This window comes from Antechinus flavipes, chromosome 2, assembly GCF_016432865.1.
Source record: "Antechinus flavipes isolate AdamAnt ecotype Samford, QLD, Australia chromosome 2, AdamAnt_v2, whole genome shotgun sequence".
NCBI classification, from domain to species: Eukaryota; Metazoa; Chordata; class Mammalia; order Dasyuromorphia; family Dasyuridae; genus Antechinus; species Antechinus flavipes.
This window is the reverse complement of record NC_067399.1, coordinates 538678327-538701289: the sequence shown is the minus strand read 5'-3', so window position 1 is coordinate 538701289 and position 22963 is coordinate 538678327. Positions and strand designations below refer to the sequence as shown.

The 22963-nt window shown below is 33.6% G+C and overlaps 1 protein-coding gene across 1 annotated transcript in view; it reads left to right on the top strand.

The window, feature by feature from the left end:
- Nucleotides 1-22963, top strand: part of IQCH (IQ motif containing H) — a 295121-nt gene that overhangs the window by 146357 nt on the left and 125801 nt on the right. The window contains exons 9-10 of the mRNA XM_051980800.1: nucleotides 13589-14140; nucleotides 14802-14868. Coding sequence (XP_051836760.1) covers nucleotides 13589-14140; nucleotides 14802-14868 — 619 coding nt within the window. The remainder of the gene's footprint in view (nucleotides 1-13588; nucleotides 14141-14801; nucleotides 14869-22963) is intronic.

Sequence of the window (22963 nt, the reverse complement as noted above, 5' to 3'; positions counted from 1 at the left end):
GATGAAAAAAGAGCCAGAATAACATCTTTCAAGGAATCATCAAGGAAAACTGCCCTAATATCCTAGAACCATGCTGTGGTATAGCCTGTGTACTCAGCAACCTGGCTCAAAAGAGCATGAATAGACACAAACAGCTGAGGTATGATAAACAGAATCAGTTTTTTTTTTTTAAATTAAAGCATACAGACTTTTATAGCCCCAAACCGCATGATTAGCATATGAGAAAAAATAGACTTGGTCAATGTCGTCCCAGATAGATGCATGCTTGTGGCAAGTTTCATGTTCCCATGAAGTAAAACCCTGAAGCAAGGCATTTGTGCAATAGATTTCAGGAACTGATAAAAGGTCTATGGAAAGCTGCATTCCAGGAGATATGTAAGATCTGCAAGTCTTTTGACCCAACACTGAACTCCTCCTGAGTTCTCAACATTTCTCCCTTTTTTGTTTCCTAATAATTTATCTACACCTGTCTACCATGACTTTCTAAATGGGAAACATGATTATGTACATTTTTTGTAGTGAGACATTGCCTTCATAATAGCAAAAAAACAATTTCAATATTCCAGATAAGCAATAGATTAAAAAAAGTATTATAATGAGTACAACAAACATTAATTTATCATGCACCCTTCTCCCAATAATTGTTGGATGTTTAAACCAATCACTAATCTGCAGTTTTCAAAGGTGTCAGATCCTAATCAAATCAAATCTGGAATCATGTATATCTTTTGCTGTTTCATACAAATCCCCAATATCAAGGGTTATATTAGGCTTCCCAAAAAGACCATTCAGATGATTCCTAATCCTATGCCACTCCCAATGAATGTCATTATATTCAACTTTTATCACACAGAACTGATTATATCTATAATCACAGACAAGTATTTGTCTAAAATTCCATGTCGACCTCATCTCCAATGACTATAATAGCTTTTTTCAAATTGATTAACGTCTGGAAAAACTTATCAATTTGAGTTTGCCTTCTGAATCCTAAACTGACATTCCAGCTGAACTCTTCCATGTATTTGGCCTGCACTATCTCATTTTGAACAATAGATACCGATATGGCAATAGATATAGAACTAATCAAAGAAATGATCATTGGTACTCCTAGCACAACACAACTCCTAGTACAACACAACTAATACATCTTTTATTCCTAAATCTCCTTTTAACCAACCAGCCTTTCAACCAACTCACTTAATACATAATTAACTTGTGTTGTTACACCTCTTCATTTTTACTGGCATCAGCACATACAAAGGCCTAGTAGTAATAATTATCAAATTTTCTGTCTCTAATCTTGAAATATAATTGGTTTAACATTGCAAACATTACAGTTAACATTGAATGAATCTGTAGCATTAAAAAAGACCTGCAGGGCCCCATAATCCCAAAATGCTAACAGAGGTGTTAAATCCTACCACAAAGACATAAGGCTCTTTTAAACAGGCAAAGAATGTCAGCTCTTCTTGCCACTACCTGTCCCCCATTGGTGTTTTGGAACCCAAAGTGATCTTGTCCATGGAATCTTCCATGTCTGCTGATCAGCTAGTCCATCAGGAGATGTCTATGTGGGAATCATATACCCACGAGAGATGGGAAAGTGCCCAGAGTTATTATGCCAGCTTTGCTAAATGATATTTTGATCTATTGAATAACATATCTATTTTGGAGTTCTAAGTCCACAAAGAGTGGGTCTGTGAGGGCATTAGCTCATAGGCCAGGAGCATATTTAACTTGTCCCAGTCCTCTTACAGGTTAATAATAAATTCACATGAATAACCAATTCATTTGTAATTGTAATTCTGTAGTAGTTCTATATTCGTTGTCCCTCTTCCCTTCTTTCCTTTATATTTGAACATAATAAGATCGTCCCTTAATGCTTATACCTGATGTGGCCATTTTTGATAGGTACTAGGAAAGACAAAATTATTGGAAGGGTAAGAGCTAAACCTGAGAAATTAAAGCCATGTGTGTGAATGTGATTATCTATTTTATGGAGCTTAAATTCTGTTGTAATTTCTGTTGTAAAAAAAAAAGTTCAGAAGCTATCCCTTATAATTCAACCTCTGGAAAATGTTCCCCCTAAGTGATTACCCTGGCCCATGGTGAATGGGAGACATAAGCCCAATAACTTTTCTCAGGTTGTTCACCTCTACACAGCTGCAATTGACACATGGTGATGACCAGATCAAGAATCGGGTTTCTTGTTCTATTGTTCCTTTTTCTGGTTCTCTTTTTCTCTCTGGGCTTTGTTGTTGTTTGTCTCTTTCATCTTCTTCCACAATTCTCATGTTCTTTTCTGGCATCCAGATTTTTTCTCCTTCATCTTGCCCCTTGATTATTATTCTATCTGATCCCTTCCAACAACCATCCTTGCTATCTTTCCAATGATTTTTTGGCAATTTTGCAATTATTTTGCCTGTATCTCTGTTTTTAAAATGTTTTCCAGCTGGTGTTAACTAATTTATATCCACTGTTAAGTAATTTATCATATATAATCTTCTATAAGGTCATTCCATTGCTTCCTCAGAACCAGAGGGTAAAATAGCCATTGAAAGAATCATCGATTACCTATTGAGACCCCAACATGAAAACTCCAGGGATTATCATAGCTTAATTTCATAATTATCATATCAAGGAGAAAATATTGCAAACAGCCAGAAAGAAACAATTCAAATATTGAGGAGCCATAATCAGGATTACCCAGGACCTAACATCTTTCATTTTAAAGGATTAAAGGGCCTGGAATATGGTATTCTGAAGGACAAAGGAACCTGGATTGTAGCCAGGAATCAACTAACTACCCAGCAAAATTTAGCATTATCTTTAAGGGAAAAAGATGAACATTCAATGTAATAGGTGAATTACATTTATTTTTGGAAAAGAACAGAGCTGAACAGAAAATTTGATCTTCAAATATAGAACTCAAGAGAAGCATAAAAAGGTAAAAAGGAAAGGAAAAAAAACTATGTTTCTTTTAAAAGTTAAAAGTTTACATTCCAATATGGGAAGAGGATATGTTTAACTCTTGGGAATTGTATCTCTGTTAGGAGTATACTAGAGAGTATAGGTTTAATTTGACTTTATTGTGATGGTATATTAAAAAAAGAAACTAGAGGTAGAAAAAGGATTGTACTGGAAGAAGAAAGTGGAGATAAAATGTGGGAAGAGGCAAAAAAGACCTATTACAATTGATGGAAAGAAGAGCATTGTATGACCTTTAATCTCATCAGATCAAAGAGAGAATATTAAGACATATTTCATTTCATAGAGAAATTTGTCTCACTCTATAGGGAAGTAGGTGAAGAAAGGGAAAAGGAAAGGGGGAGGCTAATAGAAAGGAGAACAGAAGGGGGAAGGGCGGGAAAAGGATAGGAAAGGGGGAAGGAGCTGTTAAAGGGGAGGACAGTTTGAAGGAGGTGGTGTTCAGAAGCAAAGCACTGGAGAAGAAGGAAAGAGGGAAAGGAAAGAAAAAAGCATAACTTGGGGAAAATAAGATGGCAGGAAATACAGAGTTAGTAATTTTAGCTGTGAATGTGATGAACTCTCCCACAAAATAGAAATGTATAGCAGACTAGGATTAAAAGCCAAAATCCTATAATGTTGTTTACAAAACACATTTAAAGCAGAATGATGCATAAAGAGTAAAGGTAAAATGCTGGAGCAGAATCAATTATGCTTCAGCTGAAGTTAAAAAAAAAAAAAGCAGGGTAGCAATCCTAATCTCAGATCAAGCAAAAGCAAAAATAAATCTAATTAAAAGAGATAAGGAAAATACATTTTGCTAAAAGGTACATGAAATAATGTCAATACTAAATATATAAGCACCAAATAGTATAGCATCCAAATTCCTAGAGAGCTGCAAGAAGAATTAGCAAAATTATATAGTAGCAGGGGATCTCAACCTTGCTTTATCAGAACTGGATAAGTCGAATCACAAAATAAGAAAGAAATTAAAGAGGCAAATAGAATTTTATAAAAGTTAGGTATGCTAGACCTTTGGCAAAATTGAATGGAGACAGAAAGGAATATGTTTTTTTCTTAGCAGTACATGGAACCTACACAAAAATTGACCATATTTTAAAAAAACCCCTCAAAATCAAATGTAGAAAGACAAAAATAATAAATGCATCTTTTTCAGATCATAATGCAATAAAAATTACATGTAATAAAGGACCAGGGAAAATAGACCAAAAATTAATTGGAAACAAAATAATCAAATCCTAAAGAATGAGTGGGTAAAACAACAAATCATAGAAACAATCTATAATTTCATTCAAGAGAATGATAATAAGGAAACAACATACTGAAATTTAGGAGATGTAGCCAAAGCAATTCTTAAGGGAAGTTTTATATCTCTAGATGCTTACTTGCAAAAAATATAGATAGAGATCAATGAATTGGGGTATGCAACTTAAATAGCTAAGCAAAGAACAAATTACCCCCCCCAATTCAATACCAAATTTGACATTCTGAAGATAAAAGGGGAGATTAACAAAATTAAAAGCAAGAATACTATTGAATAAACAAAACTGTTGATTTTATGAAAAAAGCAACAAAAGAGGTAAACCTTTAGTTAGTTTGATTAGAAAAAGAAAAGCAGAAAATCAAAGTTTTAGTATTAAAAATGAAAAGGGTGAACTTTCCACCAATGAAGAAGAAATTAGGGCAATAATTAGAAGCTATTTTGTCCAACTGTATGCCATTTTTAAAACTTACAAAAGCCCAGATTAACAGAGGAGGAAATAAATTACTGAAATAGTCCCATTTTAGAAAAAGAAATTGAATGAGCTATTAATCAACTTCTTAAGAAAAAATCTCCAGGGCCAGCTGTATTTACATGTGAATCCTACCAAATATTTAAGAACGAGTAATGCCAAACTATTTGGGAAAATAGAGGGAAAGAAGTCCTATCAAATTCCTTTTATGACGCAGATATGATACTGATACCTAAATCAGAGAGGGTCAAAACAAGAGAAAGCAAATTATAAACCAGTTTCCCTAATAAATATTGATGCAAAAAATTTAAATAAAAAAGTAGCAAAGAGATTACAGCAAGTTATCCCCAGGATAAAGGCTATCTCTGAGTTTCAATTTCCATTAAATGTGTATAATTATGATGATAACAATTGTACTTCCTAAAATATTGCATTGTAAAGTGATAAAATATATGTTGTTATGATGTAAAACATTTTAAATTTACAACAAAATTAATTGGCAAATTTTTTTTTACTATTCATTGAGATCACTTTAAATTATGGTGCAAGTACCCATTTATTATAGCATGTGATCACCTATATTAATTATGTCCTTAAAGGACAAAGTTAAACTCTTCATGTGAAGAAGTGTATTGAGTACAGTGATTCTCCTGTGTAAGATCTTCCTGTCACCAATTTCAATATAAAAATTCATGTTTTAGAGAGGTTACTTGAGGTTATTCCTTTAGTGATAGCTTTCCAGAGGTGATCTGCATAGAATCCATCTGTGAGTTACCAATATGTATTTTCTGTGAGTAATAGGTCATTCTGACTCTCCATATGCTATAGCAACTTGGGGCTATGATCACCTTCTGCTATTTTTGTCCAGTTCCTTGTATCTAACTTAATTGAAAATCATTTTTAGAAGAGTGCAGGGTTAAATAGAATATACATTCCTATATCTAAAGGGTCACAATTTCAACTAGTGCACGAAAACCCCCAAACTATATATTTGAGTATACTTTGTGCTTGGGATGAGAGAGAGAGAATTTAGACTACTTTGCTTTTCTGGGCCTTGGTCTATTAGACATTAGATGCCATAGTAAAATGAGTACCAGGCATAAAATCAGAAAATCTGAGTTCAAATCTAATCTTAAACCCTTACTAGCTGTGTAATCCTGGACAAGTCATTCAATATCTGTTATTATTTCCTCATCTGTAATTTGAATAGGTTAAATTAGGTGATCTCTATGATTCCTATAAAAACCTGGCCCAAGAAAATATAAGCATGAAATTTAAGGGTACCTAAAAGTATTCTTAAGGATTTATAAAATTATCCTGGCATGGATTCTGTCAATATAAAATAATTATTAAATAAAATTTTTTTTAAAAAAAAGGATTTATGTAATAAACTGGCAAAGTGTATTCAAATCTCTCCCTAATGAATTGTAACCAATAACATGGTAGCTTTACTTTAGTTTCTTGCATTAAGGTAAAAGAGAAACTATTGGATTTATGATAAAACCTATCTTTAAATATAAACTCTACTACTGCATCTTAGACAAGTCATTTCACTTATTTGGCTTTAACTTTCTTATCTTTAAAATACGATTATTGGATTAGATGACCTATAATGTCCCTTCCAGCTCTAAAATCCTTGATTCTATGCATAAAACATCTAAAAAAATTTTTTATTTGGCGCTCATTGAAATGGTATCTTGTCACCACCAAATCCACTTTTCTTGGGGAAACTGAGCCAGACTTCCCATCACTCTATCCTATTGGAATTTTTTTACAATCAACCCATCAATCTCCATGTTTCCAAATAATCCAAGTAGTCTTTAATGGGGTCATTTTCTCTTAGAAATAGAAGTATCATAGAAAAGTTGAAAGCAATGCCTTGGCAATTTGAGAATTCTCTCTAGGAAAAAAATCATATTTGATTGAAAGTAAAGCCCATCAGAGGCAGGTAAGTGGCTTAGTAGGTAGAGTACTGGGCCTAGAGTTAGGAAGTCGTGAGTTCAGATCCTATCTCAGATACTACCTGTGTGACCCTGGGCAAATTTATTCCTTAATATGTTGAAGGAAATGACAAATCACTACAGTATCTTTGTCAAGGATGGTATTGATGTGCTATGGTCCATGGGACTACAAAGAGTTAGACACAATTGAACAACAACAAAACCCATTGGTTTTTAGATGAATGTTGTTTCTATTTGATCAATAATAATCTTATGCAAACAGTCTACTTGTAAAATGGATAATTAGTAGTTATTCAGAAACACAATTATAGGGAATGAGAGTCTAATTGTATGGCTTCTGAGGTAGTTAAAGGTCATTTTTCAAATCATCTCTAGAATTCTTTCTTATATTTCTACTCGGGTACATATTTTGTCTCCACTGAAAAATGTACTATTATTAATAGTATAACACTCTGGATCATGTGACTTCAAAGCCTATTTTTTTCATACTCAGCTCCCAGAATTCCAGAAGAATCAACAGCTTTGAGAAATTGTCCCTTAAGGCAGAAAATAGTAGTTTTATGATACGAGTATCTCTACTGGGCCTATATCCAAAGAGGTCATAAAAAAGGGCAAAGAACTCACAAAATGTTTGTAGCAGTCCTTTTTGTAGTGGCAAGGAACTAGAAATTGAATGGATGCCCATCAACTGGAAATTGGCTGAATAAATTATGTTATATGAATGTTATGGAATTTTATTGTTCTGTAAGAAATGACCAACAGGATGATTTCAGAGAGGATTAGAAAGACTTACATGAACTGATGCAAAGTTAAATGAGCAAAATCAGGAGATCATTATACATGGCAACAACAAGACTATACGATGATCAATCCTGATGGATGTGGCTTTTTTCAATAGCAAGGTGATTCAGGCCAGTTCTAATGGTCTTGTGATGGAGAGAGCCATCTGCACCCAGAGAGAGGACTGTAGGGACTGAGTGTGGATCACAACATAGTATTTTCACTTTTTTGTTGTTTGCTTGCATTTTGTTTTCTTTCTCATTTTTCCCCCGTTTTGATCTGATTTTTCTTGTGCAGCATGAGAATTGTCAAAATACATATAGAAGAATTGCACATGTTTATGATATATTAGATTACTTGCCATTTAGGAGAGATGGTAGAGGAAGTAAGAGAGAAAAAAATTTGGAGCACCAAGTTTTTCAAAGGTGAATGTTGAAAACTATCTGTGCATATGTTTTGAAAATAAAAAGCTTTTTAAAAATGGCAGGTGTCTGAAAGGCCATACAAACAAATCTCTCCACAAATTTGGTTCAGAACTGAAATACTATCTTTGGAAATGTCTACCTTTGGAGTTTGAAGCATTGCCATTTTGGGGAAGCTATTTTTCAAATTTCAAAGCTCCTTCAAAGGGCAAAACATTTATACCTGAAAGTTACATATAAATCAAATCCCTCCAGTGAGGACAGTTTGCTCAGGATCATACTTTAGTAACTCTAGGACTAGAATCTAGATTTCCTTGATTCTAATTCTATGGTAGATGTTTTCATTATACAGTATTTCTTCCATTAATACCTTCACAGAAGTAAATGTAAAAGTGTAAGATAAAGTAAATATGAGTAAAAAATTGATAGAGTCAAGAAAAAGGTACCATTACAGTTCTATAAAATAGGGAATGGGGAAGGAATGATGGAGTGAGTTTGGAGTGTGGCCTAGAGAGGACTGAGACTTGAATGGCCTAGTTAATGCCCTCCTTAAATAAAAGTCTGACAAGAATGGTTTAGAGAGAGTGGAGGGAATTTTCAACACGTGACCTCAGGGACTTAAGTGAACTTACAGGATGAAAAGGTTTCTGAGGTGTATTTCTAGACATGTTTGTGAGTTTGAATAGTATAAAAGGAATATTTATCCCCAGAAAAATTTGATTCCAGTGTTAGCTCTTCCCTAACTTTATGACTTTGGGCAGGTCACATCATCTCATTTCCTTATCTGTAAAATGAGGGGGTCAGATTATATCTGCAGTTTTAAAACTTCTTTTGCCTTGAACACTTTGGTGGTCTGGTAAAGCTTATGGATTTATCTCTTCACAAAAATTTATTTTAAAAATTGGAATGTAATGCAAAAATTCAATTATAAATTAGTAAAAATAAAGATGTGATTCCCCCATTTGAATTCTCAAACTCCCTCCTCTCCCAAATCTATCAGAAACCCTATTCATGGATGCCAGGTTTAGAAACTTTGAATTAGATAGTCTTTCAGGTACTTTCCAGTACTAAAATTTTGTTACTCAATGTTATCTTGCAATACTACCCTGTCTAACACTGCCCAACAAGTAATTCATTCTTTCCAAATATTTATGTAAATACTAGCAGTCTTTGGTACTAATATATGCTTTTTTTTCTCCAAAAAACCCCTACAACATTGGATACCTTTTTAATATGTTGAAGAATCACTTAAGAAAAGTTACATCGAAGTCAAATAGCGATCTTTAATTTGAAAAAAAAATTCTCTATTTTAATGTAAACTTCCAACTACTTATTTGTAGTTTCTATTAATATAGAAATATATATGTCAATGCCTCATCTACCTTGATTTTAGTACTTTCCCTTTCCAATTTATCGTGTTTATTCATAGCTGTTTGCATATTTTTCCCCTTCAGCACAGGGACAATTTTTTTGCCTTTTTTTTTTTTTTTTTTTCCTGAGGCATTTGGGATTAAGTGACTTTGCCAGATCACACAGTTAAGAAGGATTAAGTGTCTGAGTACAGATTTGAATTCAGGTTCTCCTGACTTCAGGGCTGGTGCTCTATCCACTGCGTCACCTAGCTACCCCCCACTTTTTTTGTATCCCCAACATTTAGTACAGTACCTAGTTTTTAATAAGTGTTTTTTGACTTGAATTGTTGATTAAATCTCTTACGATGAAAAATCATCATGATATGGAAGTAGACCTGGGTTCTTTAAGGCTATGCTAGAAGAGAACAAGCTTTGGTAGGTCCTTCTACTAAATAAATGCTCAATAATATCCATTATCCAATATAGCTATTATCCAGGGGTCAGCCATCTAAATTCAGACAGACTTACCCTTGAGGCAATGAATTTTTCAGCCATAGCAATTCCCAAAGGCTATCTTCTAAGACACAGAGAGGGTGTGGTCTGCATTAATAGAGGGAATACACACTAATGAAATCATGGCTCTTTTAAGTACTAAAATGAGTGTGGTTTCCCCAAGTTGTTGTTGCTATGCTCCTAAGTTACATGGTGGTTATTTTTTACCCCATTCTGGATTTTGTTTGAGTCTGGTAAGTTTCTTAGACATTGATTGCATTTTAGAAACAAAGGAGAGTGTACAAGGACCGGTTAACTCATTTGGCTAAAGGCCCACGCTAATAAGGCCAAGGTCATATTTTAAGATCTGTGTGGGCCAATTAGCTTCACACAGAGTAAACTCCACTTCAGTAACCGCAGAAGGCATGCGTAACCCCAACCAAGCATCTCACAAATGTATCTGCGTCAGTGTAAGAGTGACCAGGGAAGGAACGTGCATGGCTCAATTTAAAACTATCACCAACCCGGAAAAAACAAGTTAATATTTTACGAGTTACTGCTGGGTCAATAGCACCCTATTCCCTATCTGAAAGCATTCTCTCTACCAATATAAAGAGGCAACAGTAGATGATGAGTTCGTAGTAATAGCTCACATTCATGGTGACAAATTGCATGGAAAGAATTAAAGAGGTGTACCTAGAACCCAAACACAGTGTGACCTTTAATCAGGACTCTTATTCCTAGCTGTCTGAAAAGCGTTTTTGTCTTTACCTGCCCAATGGATCTCGCAGTGCTGATGCACTGCTTTAATTTGGGAAGCCTTTCTCTTGAGAGGAATGTCTTTCCTTGCTCTAAGTCTAAAGTGCTCCCGTGTGTGGCATTCTCTGTGACAGATGTACTATAGTTATGCTTTAGCTGACTCGAGACTCATAGTTCTCCAGTGCCTGAGTGGTCTTGCTGGTGGCCAAGAGTTTGTTTCCTTTGAGAACATGTCTTTCCTGGAGCATCATCCAAGAAGAAGCTCAGGTATAGCCCCTTTGTTCTAAAACAGCAACTGTTAATTTTTGTAAAACCCCTGGAGGCGAGTTTTTTTCCTGGCAGTCAAAGAAGGAGATGTGTAAGTATCCATAAGATCAAGAAGCATTAAAAGGTGTGTAGAAGTGCCCAGTCAACTCCCTGAGGATGCACCATCTCCACGAGGCCCTAGTAGATTTCTGTCATTTCAGAATGTCAGATTTTTGGGCCTATTCCATTTTGATAGATTGAGTGCTGTCTTCACTCTGCAGGAATCTCCGTCATGATAAGAAATATTGAATATATTCAGCAAAATTTCTCTGTACAGTACCCTAGTTTCTCCAATTTCCTAATCTGTAGGCTCTTGCCTTGGAAAGGTTCAAGGATTTTGTGGTTCAGATCAAACATTTAGATGGGGAAACCCGCCAATTCTATACTATATCCATCTGTGATCATTTTGAGTATCTGGTTTCCTGTGATGAAGTATTGTTTTTCTTCCCTGCATTCTCACCTCCATCTTTATCGACATCAGTTCTTGGAAGCAAAGCTGAGTATAGCCACAGGCTTTTCCATCAGAATGCATGCCACTTGCCTTCTCCTGGGAGCTAAAGCCTCTCCTGCCAATGTCTATGTTGGCTAAAGAAAGAATTGCTTCTATAACTCCTATTGATGTGAGATAAATGAATTTTTCTCAACCTGCCAGACAGTTTGAAATCTCTTGATGTCCTGGTGTATCAGTAAGGTTAACTATCTTTTTATGAACAGTTTTCTATCAATCTTACTACTTGCAACAACTATAAATGAACCACCCCTGTGCTAACTTCTTTTTAAAATGCCTCTCTTAAATGATTTATAGCCCCTAAACTTAGTGATAGTTCATATTTAAGTGAAGCTTTCATAAGAATACAGTATTTATATATAATGCCTTAAGGTTTGTAAAGTCAGGCAATCAATAAGTATTTATGAAGCACCTACTATGTGCCAGGCACTTTGCTAAGAGGTAAGTGTCACTTCTCCAACAGTAATCCTTTAGAGTCGCTGTTTCAAGTATTATCATTCCCATCTTACAGACGAAAGAACCGAGTCTCAGAGAGATAAAGTGATTTGCTTATGGTTTCCAAGTTAATAAGTATCAATAAGAGGTTTTGAATACCCATCTCTTTTTTCTAATTCTTGCACTTTTCCCATATTATCATACTAATTAATCCTACTATATAGAACTAGAAAAAAAACTTAACGATTAAGAGGAGTTTAAAGAATATATATATCATATATGCATACAAATATATCTTTTGGCTAGTATTTTGTGGGTAGAGTAAATATCTGTATTAGACTATTTTCTTTGATAAGCTTTTTATTTGCGAAGTCTACTTATTATTGAAATTTGAAGAAAAAAGAAAATATTATATAGCAGTCTCTATCACAGTGCTATACACAGTATACATTTAGCAAAAATATTGAATGCATTGTGCATTTGGAACTTTATGGCATATCTTTGAAATGCAGAGGGTAATTTAACCTTAGAATTTAATAGACTAAAAAAAAAAGGTTCCTTATCTGAAAAATGTTAACATCATGGGGACAGATATGCTATCAGCAGCAATGGCATGTTCATTGATTTCCTAAGCAAGGTAAAAAATGAAAACTGTTAACAGAAATCTGACTTATGGAAATCTGACAAATGGAAAGCAAAACCTTGTCTTGTTTGATTGCCTGGTTCAAGATATAATAACTTCTATCGTGTGATAGAGGATGGTATAACTTCTATCATTTTATTGTTGTTGGTGGTGGTTGTTGAAACTTTACTAGTTGATTCATTAACATTTCATTTCCTTCAGATATCACTAAATCATGCCCTTACCATCCAAACAATGCTTCCTTCTTTTGAGAGTTCAAGGATGCAACCTGGGAAGGCTCAAAACTGAATGTAAGCCTCAACCCAGGGATCTAGCCTGGTACATATGCATTAGAGATGTGTGTGATGGAATGATTACTCAATGCTGTGTGAGGGAAGTGCTTGGTGAGAGCTCAAAGAGCTCAGAGAGAGGACCATTCCAGGCTCTCATCAGCTCCATCTCTCTTACATACACACATTCAGCATTGAATTTCATCACTAAAAATAATTTGATATAAATGTGCCAGGCCTGACCCCCAGGTTACATCAAGAATAAAAGAAACATGAAATGTAGAAACTGCAGAAATAATAACATGAAAAAAATTGTTCCCCTATAAAAATCACCTCCTTATATTAAGAGAAATTGATAGGGAAATGGGAATTAAATTTGTCAATTTAAATTTCATAGGAGAAATAGGACTTACTTCTTCTGGAGATTCAGGAAAGCCCAGAGGATCTTGATCAATACATTTAAAGTAACTGTGGTGTCTCTATAGAGAAAAGTTTCACCTTTTTTTTTTTTTTCAGGATTGGTAGACATGTTATGAATGAGAAAGCAATGTTAACACTGTTGTAAAACCAGGTCTGCTAAATCATTGAGCTTACGGGGTCAGCTGACCATATCAAAGTTATCCAAACACTTTATTTTATATATGATCTGATTTCATATAGTTCCCCTGAGCAATTAGCACTCTTCTATAAAAATGTTAATCGCCTTGAGTGAACCCTAAGGTCCTCTTCTTATAATGAGTTTTATGATATATACTAGCCAGACTTTGTCATTATGACATATATATGTTAAATCAATACTAGGAATTCATTTCAGATCCATATCTTCCCACAGCTGAGTGGTAAATGATAATGTGCTAGTGCATCTTGACCACTCATTTAGATGAGATTACAATTACTCTAAATCTGTTTTAATGTTCTCTTTCTTTTTTTTCCTCAGCCTCCCATGTTGTTACCACCTCATCCACTTCAGAAAGCACCTATGGATTATGATTTTTTTATTTACAATGGCGTAATAGATCCAGAGGCTGAAGATTTCATAGCTTTCAAAGAACATTTTTGTTTATCTTGGGGAAATATATTTTCTCTCTTGGAACACATAGAGAAATTTCTCAAGGACTATGCAATACCTGAAGTCAAGATAAAAGGGAAAAATTTGGTAGCACTTCTTCCTGACTTTGAACTTAACAGTAGGCCTACTAAATTAGACCTCTTGTCAGCATTAGAGAATCCAACTTATATCCTCAAATTAATTAGTCAGCCAGGCCGGAGATACAAAGGGCAAGGGGGAATAGAGGAAGCTATTATCAAGATCCAAGCAACATGGCGATGCTATCTGGCCAAAAAAGCATATTCTATTTTCCGAGAGCAGAAATGGGCTTCAGGTGTGATTGCCATCAACTGGCTTCTACATGGTCATAAGGCCCGAATAAAAAAGATCCTGAAGGAAGTACGAGAAAGACACCTGGAGAATTTCCACAAGCGAGCCAAGGTGCATGAGGCTGCCAGCTGTTATGGCAGACTTCCTTCTCTAAACATCTCTTGCTTGAGCGATCGCAATAAGTGTGTCTGTTTCTGTTCCCCTCACCTTCCTCTTCCCTTGTTTTAACCATCCATTTGTTCAAGCCTCATATTTTAATCCTCATCAACAATTTAATGCTTTTGCAGCTACAAAATCTGTTGCAACTTTTCTATAGAAAAAGTCTGTTCACTTTGACCAGGGATAGGTCTGTCAGAAAATCAATGTTTTTAACTGCATTACCTTTTCTCCCTATATATACCTTCTGGCACTTTAATTTGCTAGGGAAAAAAAATCCTTCTCTTGTCTACATTGCTGTCACCACTTTATCAGAAAGTATTTAAGTTTGTAGACAGCCTTTTAATTAGTGCTCACAATTTCATTTATGTTTGCTTTCTCTTTTTTTTCATTCATATTCTGTTAATTAAGTGAGCTGCCTCTAATCTTCCCCTGCCAGTAGCATCATGTAGCCACCTAATTAAATTAATTGGGGAAGATGTTTTAAGTATGTAATTAAATCAATTAATATAATTTATGCCTGGCTTAACTGTACAGTGGAAAAAACAGCTGAAGTTTGACTAGATGAATCCACTACAGCTTCCTGTCACTGATCAATGCTCTTCTTGATTTTTAGCATCTGGCAGCCAACTGGAATCGCATCAGGACCTCCAGGAGGACTATTATCCATATCCCATCATTAGGTATAACACTTTTGCCTGCAAATCTATCAGCAACCTCTATTACCCACCACATTATGGCTCCTTGATTGAGTTCAAGGAAGGCCCCTTGTTTTATTCAAATTGGTCTCGGCAGGAAAATGTTCTCGACATGATGAGAGTAATAACACAGGGCCCTCGCTTGAAACGGCGTTTAATTTGGGGATTAAGCAAATAAAGTCATTATGTGGGGGCTGCTATTCAGTGGAGAGGTGATTTGCTGTAATTCGCTTTCATCTGTATGAAATGAACTAAAAAGTTGTATTTTTTCCCCCCTGAAATAACAGATAATGTTTTCGATCTTCTTTAATGATAGAAGAACATGGGCCTGTGAGTGTGGCTGCTGTTCCGCCAATAAGCCAGGATATTGCTTGTACACTGTTTTTAATCAAATGTGCAGTCAAAATGATAAGCTACATTCTCTGAAATTATTTAGTTCTAATTACGAGCAGATGGGATGCTTTATTTGCACCTAGGGCGCCTGAGCAAAAGGAAATGCTGTGTGAACAAGAATAATTAAGAAGTTGAATAGTGTTTTTTGCGCTTAAATAATCTGCAGTTTCATGTTAATTAGCACTAATGTAATTATTTAATTACATTTATGAATTGGGGAACTTAAAAGCTGTTGCCTGCAACACAGGGGTAAAATAGGTGTACCAAAATGACAGAATATGCTTTCTTGGGAATTTCAGAATTGCACTGATGATTCTTCTAAAATATGAGCTGCTGTCAAAATGTTTGGGGTTTGATTTATTTTTTTACACTTGCCTAGCACATTAATTTTCCTTGGTGAGTTCAAATTTCAGAAGCTGACTTGGTCGGGTTTTGAAGTAGCAATATTGCAAAAAAAAAATGAGTTTACAAATTGCCCCTTATTTGTGTCTTGGGGCTTTATGTAGCAATTAATTTATTAGATAAGCTATGATGGCAGAACTCAAGCTTGACATTTTAAAATAGTTATGTTGTTTAAAAAAAATAAGAGGACTTTCAAATGATGTGAGGAGCAAAAAAAATGGGGGAAGTTAGTACAAAAGAAAATTTTGTTTGAAAAGTAAATATTAGTGTTGAAATGTCCATTGTAAAATAAAATTTAAGTACATCTTAAAATTAAGGACAAAATCCTAAATATTAGCAATAGGTCAGTATCCCCATATTTCATCTGAATCTATAATCTTATGTTAGTTAAGGAAATATTTCCTTGTGTCTATAAAGGAACTGCTATTCAATAGAGAAATGATCTGCTGTAATGTGTTTGGATCTGTATAAAAATTAAAGACATATCTGAGTCCCATATAATCTGTGACTTTTTAATCTGTAGCTGAAGTCTGAAATGACTTCCTTCTGAGGATATAGACATAAGATGGTTTAGTAAAATATGATAGATGTGAATATGAGCCAGGTTTCCCTCAGGTCTCTATTTTGGGGGGCCTGCATTTGCACACCAAATTAGTTCACACAGAAATTGCCCTTGTAATTGATTGCATCCAGAGTGGCTCATTGCAGGCACAATTAGCTGACATGAGCCCTTAGAATAAGGTGCAAATGTCTTTTGTGCTTCTGTGACTAATTGCAGTCCTGGAAATCCTCAAAATTTGGCAAACTAAGACTTGATCTGACATCATGGCTGAGATTTTTTTATTATTGTTATCTTCATTTCATTCAAAGTTAGGAACAGAAAGTACTTTTCTTCCTGCTGTTTAGGAGTTCAGAAGTGGAGAAAATAAAATGGGAATAGGCCAGTATAACAACACACTCAGAATTTGATGCTCCTCATTTTTAGCTAGATGTACCTGGTTTACTGTGCAGTGGGATGTGACAGAAAAGAAATGAGTTCTTAGTGATCCCTCTCTCCTACTGTGACCTCCCCCAACTCAGCTAGAAAGCCAAAACTTGGTGGACAATGATCAGTGATCTAATCTGTCTTCTCCTGGAATTTTAAAAGGGAAGATATCTGGAAATTTAAAATGTGTTTGCTTAATACTTTGGATTTGGTTTTAAAATCAATTTCTCCTAGATAACACATTTCCCATTTATATAAATGCATAATAATTTTGAAGATCATTCTGGTCTGTGGAAAACATGAAATCCATTTTAAAGGAAAAGCTGCTAATTACACATTTATCTAAGAGATCAAAACAAGCTCTTTTTTTTAATTGAGCATTTTTTAGAAAGCCTAATTACCTATTTTCACTCAGAGCCTAAACTGGCCTTTGATCAAATAATCCTCATTCAATAACCTTTGATTTGAGTTTTATAAAATAATTTGAGCACACTAAATTATATTAAATAACATGGCAACCATGATCCTATACTTTTATGATTATTCATTTTTTTAACCTTATGCACAATTTCTCTCTAGGAATAGCCTGACTAGATTTCAGCCATCCACACCATGACTCCTTTTGTTGAGTGTCCAAGGGACTTACCTGTTCAATTCAAGAGAATGGAAGTGAGAGTCAAATGGTCCAGCCCTCCAAACATATTGCTACGTATACACACACACACACACACACACACACACACACACACACACACACATCTACTCAATACCATATTTTCATTTCCAAGATTGAGATTATTAAAATCAGATTTCTCTCTTTGCTTGCATCCCCATTCCCCTACTCCAGAAGGGAAAGTTTAAGAAGACAGTTAGTAAGTCACATCCTTCTCTATCACTTTTTTAGTTTGCAAAATTTTTTACAATTAATCATCTGTTAGAGCTAAATCCAGCAATAATTCCCCCTGTAGTTGGCTAATTAGTGTTGCAGTGGCTTATTTGAACCCTCAAAATGAAGAGCAAATAACTGATATTGTAAACTGTGTGGCAGATGTAGGCAATTGGCTGTTTGCTCATGCATTTTTGCACACACACAGATAACTACATGTATAAAAATGATATCAGATTTGAAAAGGATGGTCACCCTTCCATGATATCCCCACAATTTATATTATTTAATTTTTAATAAATGTTATTGATTTTTTAGTTTTCATATCATTAGAGTTTTTCCCAGGTTATCTCTCCTTCTTTCTAAGAGCTATTCCATATAACAATAAAACTTTTTAAATCCCCAAAAAAGAAAAAGAGTGAAAAAAAATTAGCACAACTGATTCATGAATTGAAGAAGTCTAAAAACATGTTCAATGTATAATACCTGTGGATTCCCCGCTTTCACAAAGAGATGGGTTAGGAGTGTCCTTTCATATCTTTTTGTTTGAATTATACACATTCTTTATAATTTTGCAAACATTCACTTTTTGATATTTTGCATGTGATTATTCTCTTCATTTACATTGAGTCATTGTTTATCAAGCTTTTTTGGCTCTGCTGACTTCATTTTGCATCAGTTTATGTAAATATTTCTATGCATCTCTGTAATCATCTCATTTTATGCCTTTTAATGAAGGCATATTCTATTATATTCATATATTATAATTTGCTTAGCCATTTTCCGATCAATGGTCATCTATGTTGTTTTCAATTCTTTGCTATCATAAAAAATGCCACTAGAATTATTTTAACATATAGTAGGACTTTTTCTTTTGAATGGTTCCTGCATTATATTTTAAACTAAGGATTTTTTTTTTGATTTGTTAGTGCATCTATGATCATTAGCAACACTAATGAAATGAACAGCAACATTTCTAGAAAGTAGAATTGATTTGCCTGTTAGAGTATTTCAAACAAGGTTCTTTTTTTCCTTTCAGTATTATTGGGTTAAGATGTAGGTGGGGCACCAATGCCTATTAGGTTAAATAAATTGGCCTTGAAATCCTCTGAAGAGGTGAGAGAATGACTTTTTTCGAATGTTAAAGAAAGATCTCCTGATTTAACATTATAGGTTTTTAAAGTAATTTTCCCATAATAATGATAGTATAGATATCTTATAATTTTTTTCTGGTAATGATCAGAATAAAGTAACCTGCTATGGTACACAGATTATACTGGATTCTATTTTAAGTAGTCAAATAAGCAAGACTGCCACAGGGGAATGAGTGTTCTAGTTGGAAAACAAGAGATCTTTAGAGTAAATAGTCATGCTGTCATCACCTTAACTAACTCTTCCACTATGGTTGGCCTGGTTCCTCCTACATCTCCCTTTAACCTCTGTGTTCCTATCTTTGGATTCAGCCTTCGTGCTGCTTTACATTCTGTGGCATTCTTTAATGTATCAGCATTAAAAGAGATGTGCCAATTATATGGCTCTGATGTTGTTACTAGGTACGTTAGGCAGCGATCAGCCAATTAAACCTCCAATTATTTGTCTCCCTTCTCAATTCGACTCACCCTTTAAGATCTGATTTGGTTTGGGGTAGTAGAAATTGGGGAAAGAAAATTTTATTTGGTTCTCTATATTTAGTCGCAATTTTAGCACCAATTTAAAAAAAAACATGATTAAAAGGGATATAAAGGCAAGTACTACATTGAAGGATAGTAGGTCTTGGAGTACTATATGTCTTAGAGTGAAAGAGCTGGGGTTATAACCAAGGGTAACTTACCCAGCAAAGTTAAGTATAATCCTGAATGGAAAAAAAAGAACATTTAACAACTGAAAGATTTTCAGGTTTTTGTGACAAAACCATCAGAACTTAAGGAGAAATTCAACATATAATATGGAGAAATATAAAGATTAAAGACTAATAAGAGATTCAACTAAGGCCGAATTGTTTACTTCATATATGTGAAAATATTAGCAGTAATCTTATGATTGTCATTATTTGTGTAGTTTGAAAGAAAGGCTTGGGCTGAGCTGAGTAGATGGGATGATTCCAAAAAAATGAAATTGTTTCTGGACAGATTAAAAAGGTATAATTATCTCATACAAAAGAGAGATAAAAGAAAAAAATTGATATAGAAGAAGCTAGAGGCAGGTACTGCTGGAAACTTATTCTCAACAGGAATGGGTTAAAGATGGAAAAATATGTACATACATATGTGTGTGTGTGTATGTATGTACCTCCATAGATATAAGGTCTTCTAAATTTAGAAATAAATAAGTGGCAAAGGCATACTGTGGAGGAAGAGGATGAAGGGACTTTTAGAGAGATGAGTAGGTGAAGGAATAGGAGAGCAAGATAACAAGTAGAAATAAAGTAGTTGTGAAAAGAGATAGCATAAATAGGGTGGGAAGGATACTGAGAAAAAATAGGAAGAAGGAAAATACACAAGTAATTGTAGCTTAGAACGTGAATGGGATGAATTTACACACAAAAAAAGAAACCCAGAAATGAATAATAGTTTAAAATTTTGAATTCAATAATATGTTGCTTTCAGGAAACATTATAAAGATGAGAGACACACAAAGATAAAATAAAAGGCTGTAATAGAATTTATGTTTAAAAAGCAGAGATAGTAATAATTATCTCAGACAAAAGTTAAAATAGATTTACTCAAAAGCAAAAAATAGAGACACTACACTGTGAGTCAGCAATATTATTCAGTATTGCTTTAGACCATTTAAAATACTTAGGCAGTATAAAATACCTAAATTTATACTTGCCAAAACGGACCTAGGAACTATATGAATATAAAAATATGGCACTTTTTATAAAATAAACTCAGATCTAAATAATTAAAGTAATATTTATTGTTCTTGGGTAGGTGAAATAAACAAAATTTACCTAACCTGGTTATTCAATGTCATACCAATTAAATTGTTAAAAACTATTTTACTGAGTTAGAACAAATAATAATAAAGTGCATTTGTAAGAGCAAAGGGCCAGGAACTTCAAAGAAACCAGGAAAAGGAGATGTAAAGGAAGTAGTCAGCAATATCAGCCCTTAAACTATATTATAAGGGAAAGCATTTTGAAGTATAAAAAAGATAATTTCAATTACTTTAAATTAAAATTTTATTTTATAAACAAAACCTATATAGCCAAGAATAGGAGAAATGCAAAAAACTGGGAAAAAAACTTTCATAGGTAATCTTTCAGATAAAATGGGTTGGAATATTGTTGTGATACAGGAAATGATGAACCAGTTGATTTAGAAAAACATGGAAAAATTTGGACCTATGAAGGAAGATGCTATCCACCGTCAAGAAACAAATAACTGGTGGAAATAAGTATAGTAAAATCTTTCATATATATATATGTGTGTGTGTGTGTTTGTGTGTGTGTATATATATATATATATATATATATGCATATAGATGAGTGTGTGTGTATATAACCATATCTATCTGCATACATATATGATATATGTATGTTTATTAGAGATCTATGTATATGTATGTGTGTATACATATCCATGCTTAATTATATCCGCCTTTGGAGAGGCAAAGAGAAAAAAAATGTGAAAAGTATACAGCAGAGAACAAAAGAAAACCAGCAAGAAAGCAAAGCTAGGCAGCTTTGAAAATAATATGTAGTATTTTTTATATAAGTTTTTCTGAAATGAAAATTGTTTTAAATTGAATCCTCTCATGTTCTGTGGGGTATGACGTTTTGTTTTTTCTCTTCTCATTCTGTATTTAAGTTTAAATTTTTTTAATTACAAAAAAAGGAGGAATATAAGGAGTACAGCCCCTTCTTTTTTTCTACCTCTTGCCCCAACAAATTAGACATTAAGTGCATGTAAATACAAATGATATCTCTTTCATTTTTCCTCATTTGTTTCTATGAAAATGAAGGAAGATCAATGTTCACTTGACTTTGGACTTGTAGAAACTTTAAAATTCTTGTTTTAATCTCCATTGATTAGGACACTTAGACTGGCAAGAGTGATCACCGTATCCAGTTTATTGGCCATGCCAGGTATTTGCCTCAAACAGATTTATAACAGCCCATAAGCAGAGACTATGGGTTTGTACTAAGATCTCTCTGATGACAGTTTTTCACCAAATGTATTGAAGTCTTTGGGGGTCAAAAAGTCTTCTTGAACTGCTAAATCTTCCCTTGGATCAAAAGCATTTCTTGTTAATCATTCATTTAGTTAAATGTTAAGGGTTTTAGATAAGATTTTACTACTTATTTGTATATTGTTTTATCTTTGCTGATGATTATTAAGTTTCTAACAGAAACTATTAAAAAAAATCTTTTTTATTGGGAGAGACAAAAATAGGTACTGTGTTGATTGAGTCCCCTTATGCTCTGTGTAGGTCAAAACTGGTATTATGAGGTCTGGAATAGTTTATATATCTAGCTTCTTGGATTGTTTTTGTCCATTTTGACACACTTTGGCATATTGGAAGAAGAACAGATTAGATATCAGAACACCTGAGTTCTGGTTCTAATTTCTTCAATTCTTTAATGTGTGAGTTTTGCATAAATCAGTTTTTCCGGAGCTCAGTTTCCTTATCAGTAAAATGAGGGAGTCATACCAGATGATCACTTTCTAAGATATTTTTTAATGGTAATAGTCTTGTCTACTTCATGTGCTGTTTCTGAGAGAGAATAATGTTGATATGTGTCCCCTAAAATAAATATTTAATATACTAAAGTCATTATAATATTATAATAAAGGAGTTATAATGACTCCTCTTATGTATTATTTAATCATTATATAATTTGTGAGCCATACTATGCTGGACATAATGCAGATATATCTACAAAGAAATAGCTCTTTCTAGAAGCCCAGATTATAGGATGGCCTTCACACTTAATAATAATAATAATAGCAGTTACCTATAATAATATATTATTATTTATTAATATAATAGTAAAATATAAGATTAATATATCAACATAATATATTTAATGTTGTTTACATTGCATATTATATTTGATTACATTCAATAATATAATAAATTTTTGTCAGTATATAATATTATATATAATATAGTGGTATATAAATTGATATATTTAATTTTATTTTGATACTATATACAATAATATAATATAGTAACATTTTAATATTCTAAAATAGAATAATATATTCTATAATGTAATGTTATATATTATTATTACAAGTAAGTGTTGTAATAGGTGGGTACTGGTACCTATAATAATTATAATATTTATAATATAGTAATATTTAACATAGTTATTAATAAGTATTATCATATACTATAATAACATTGTATAAATTATTATAATTATAGGTAGGTGCTATTATTATCCTCATTTACAGATGAGGATA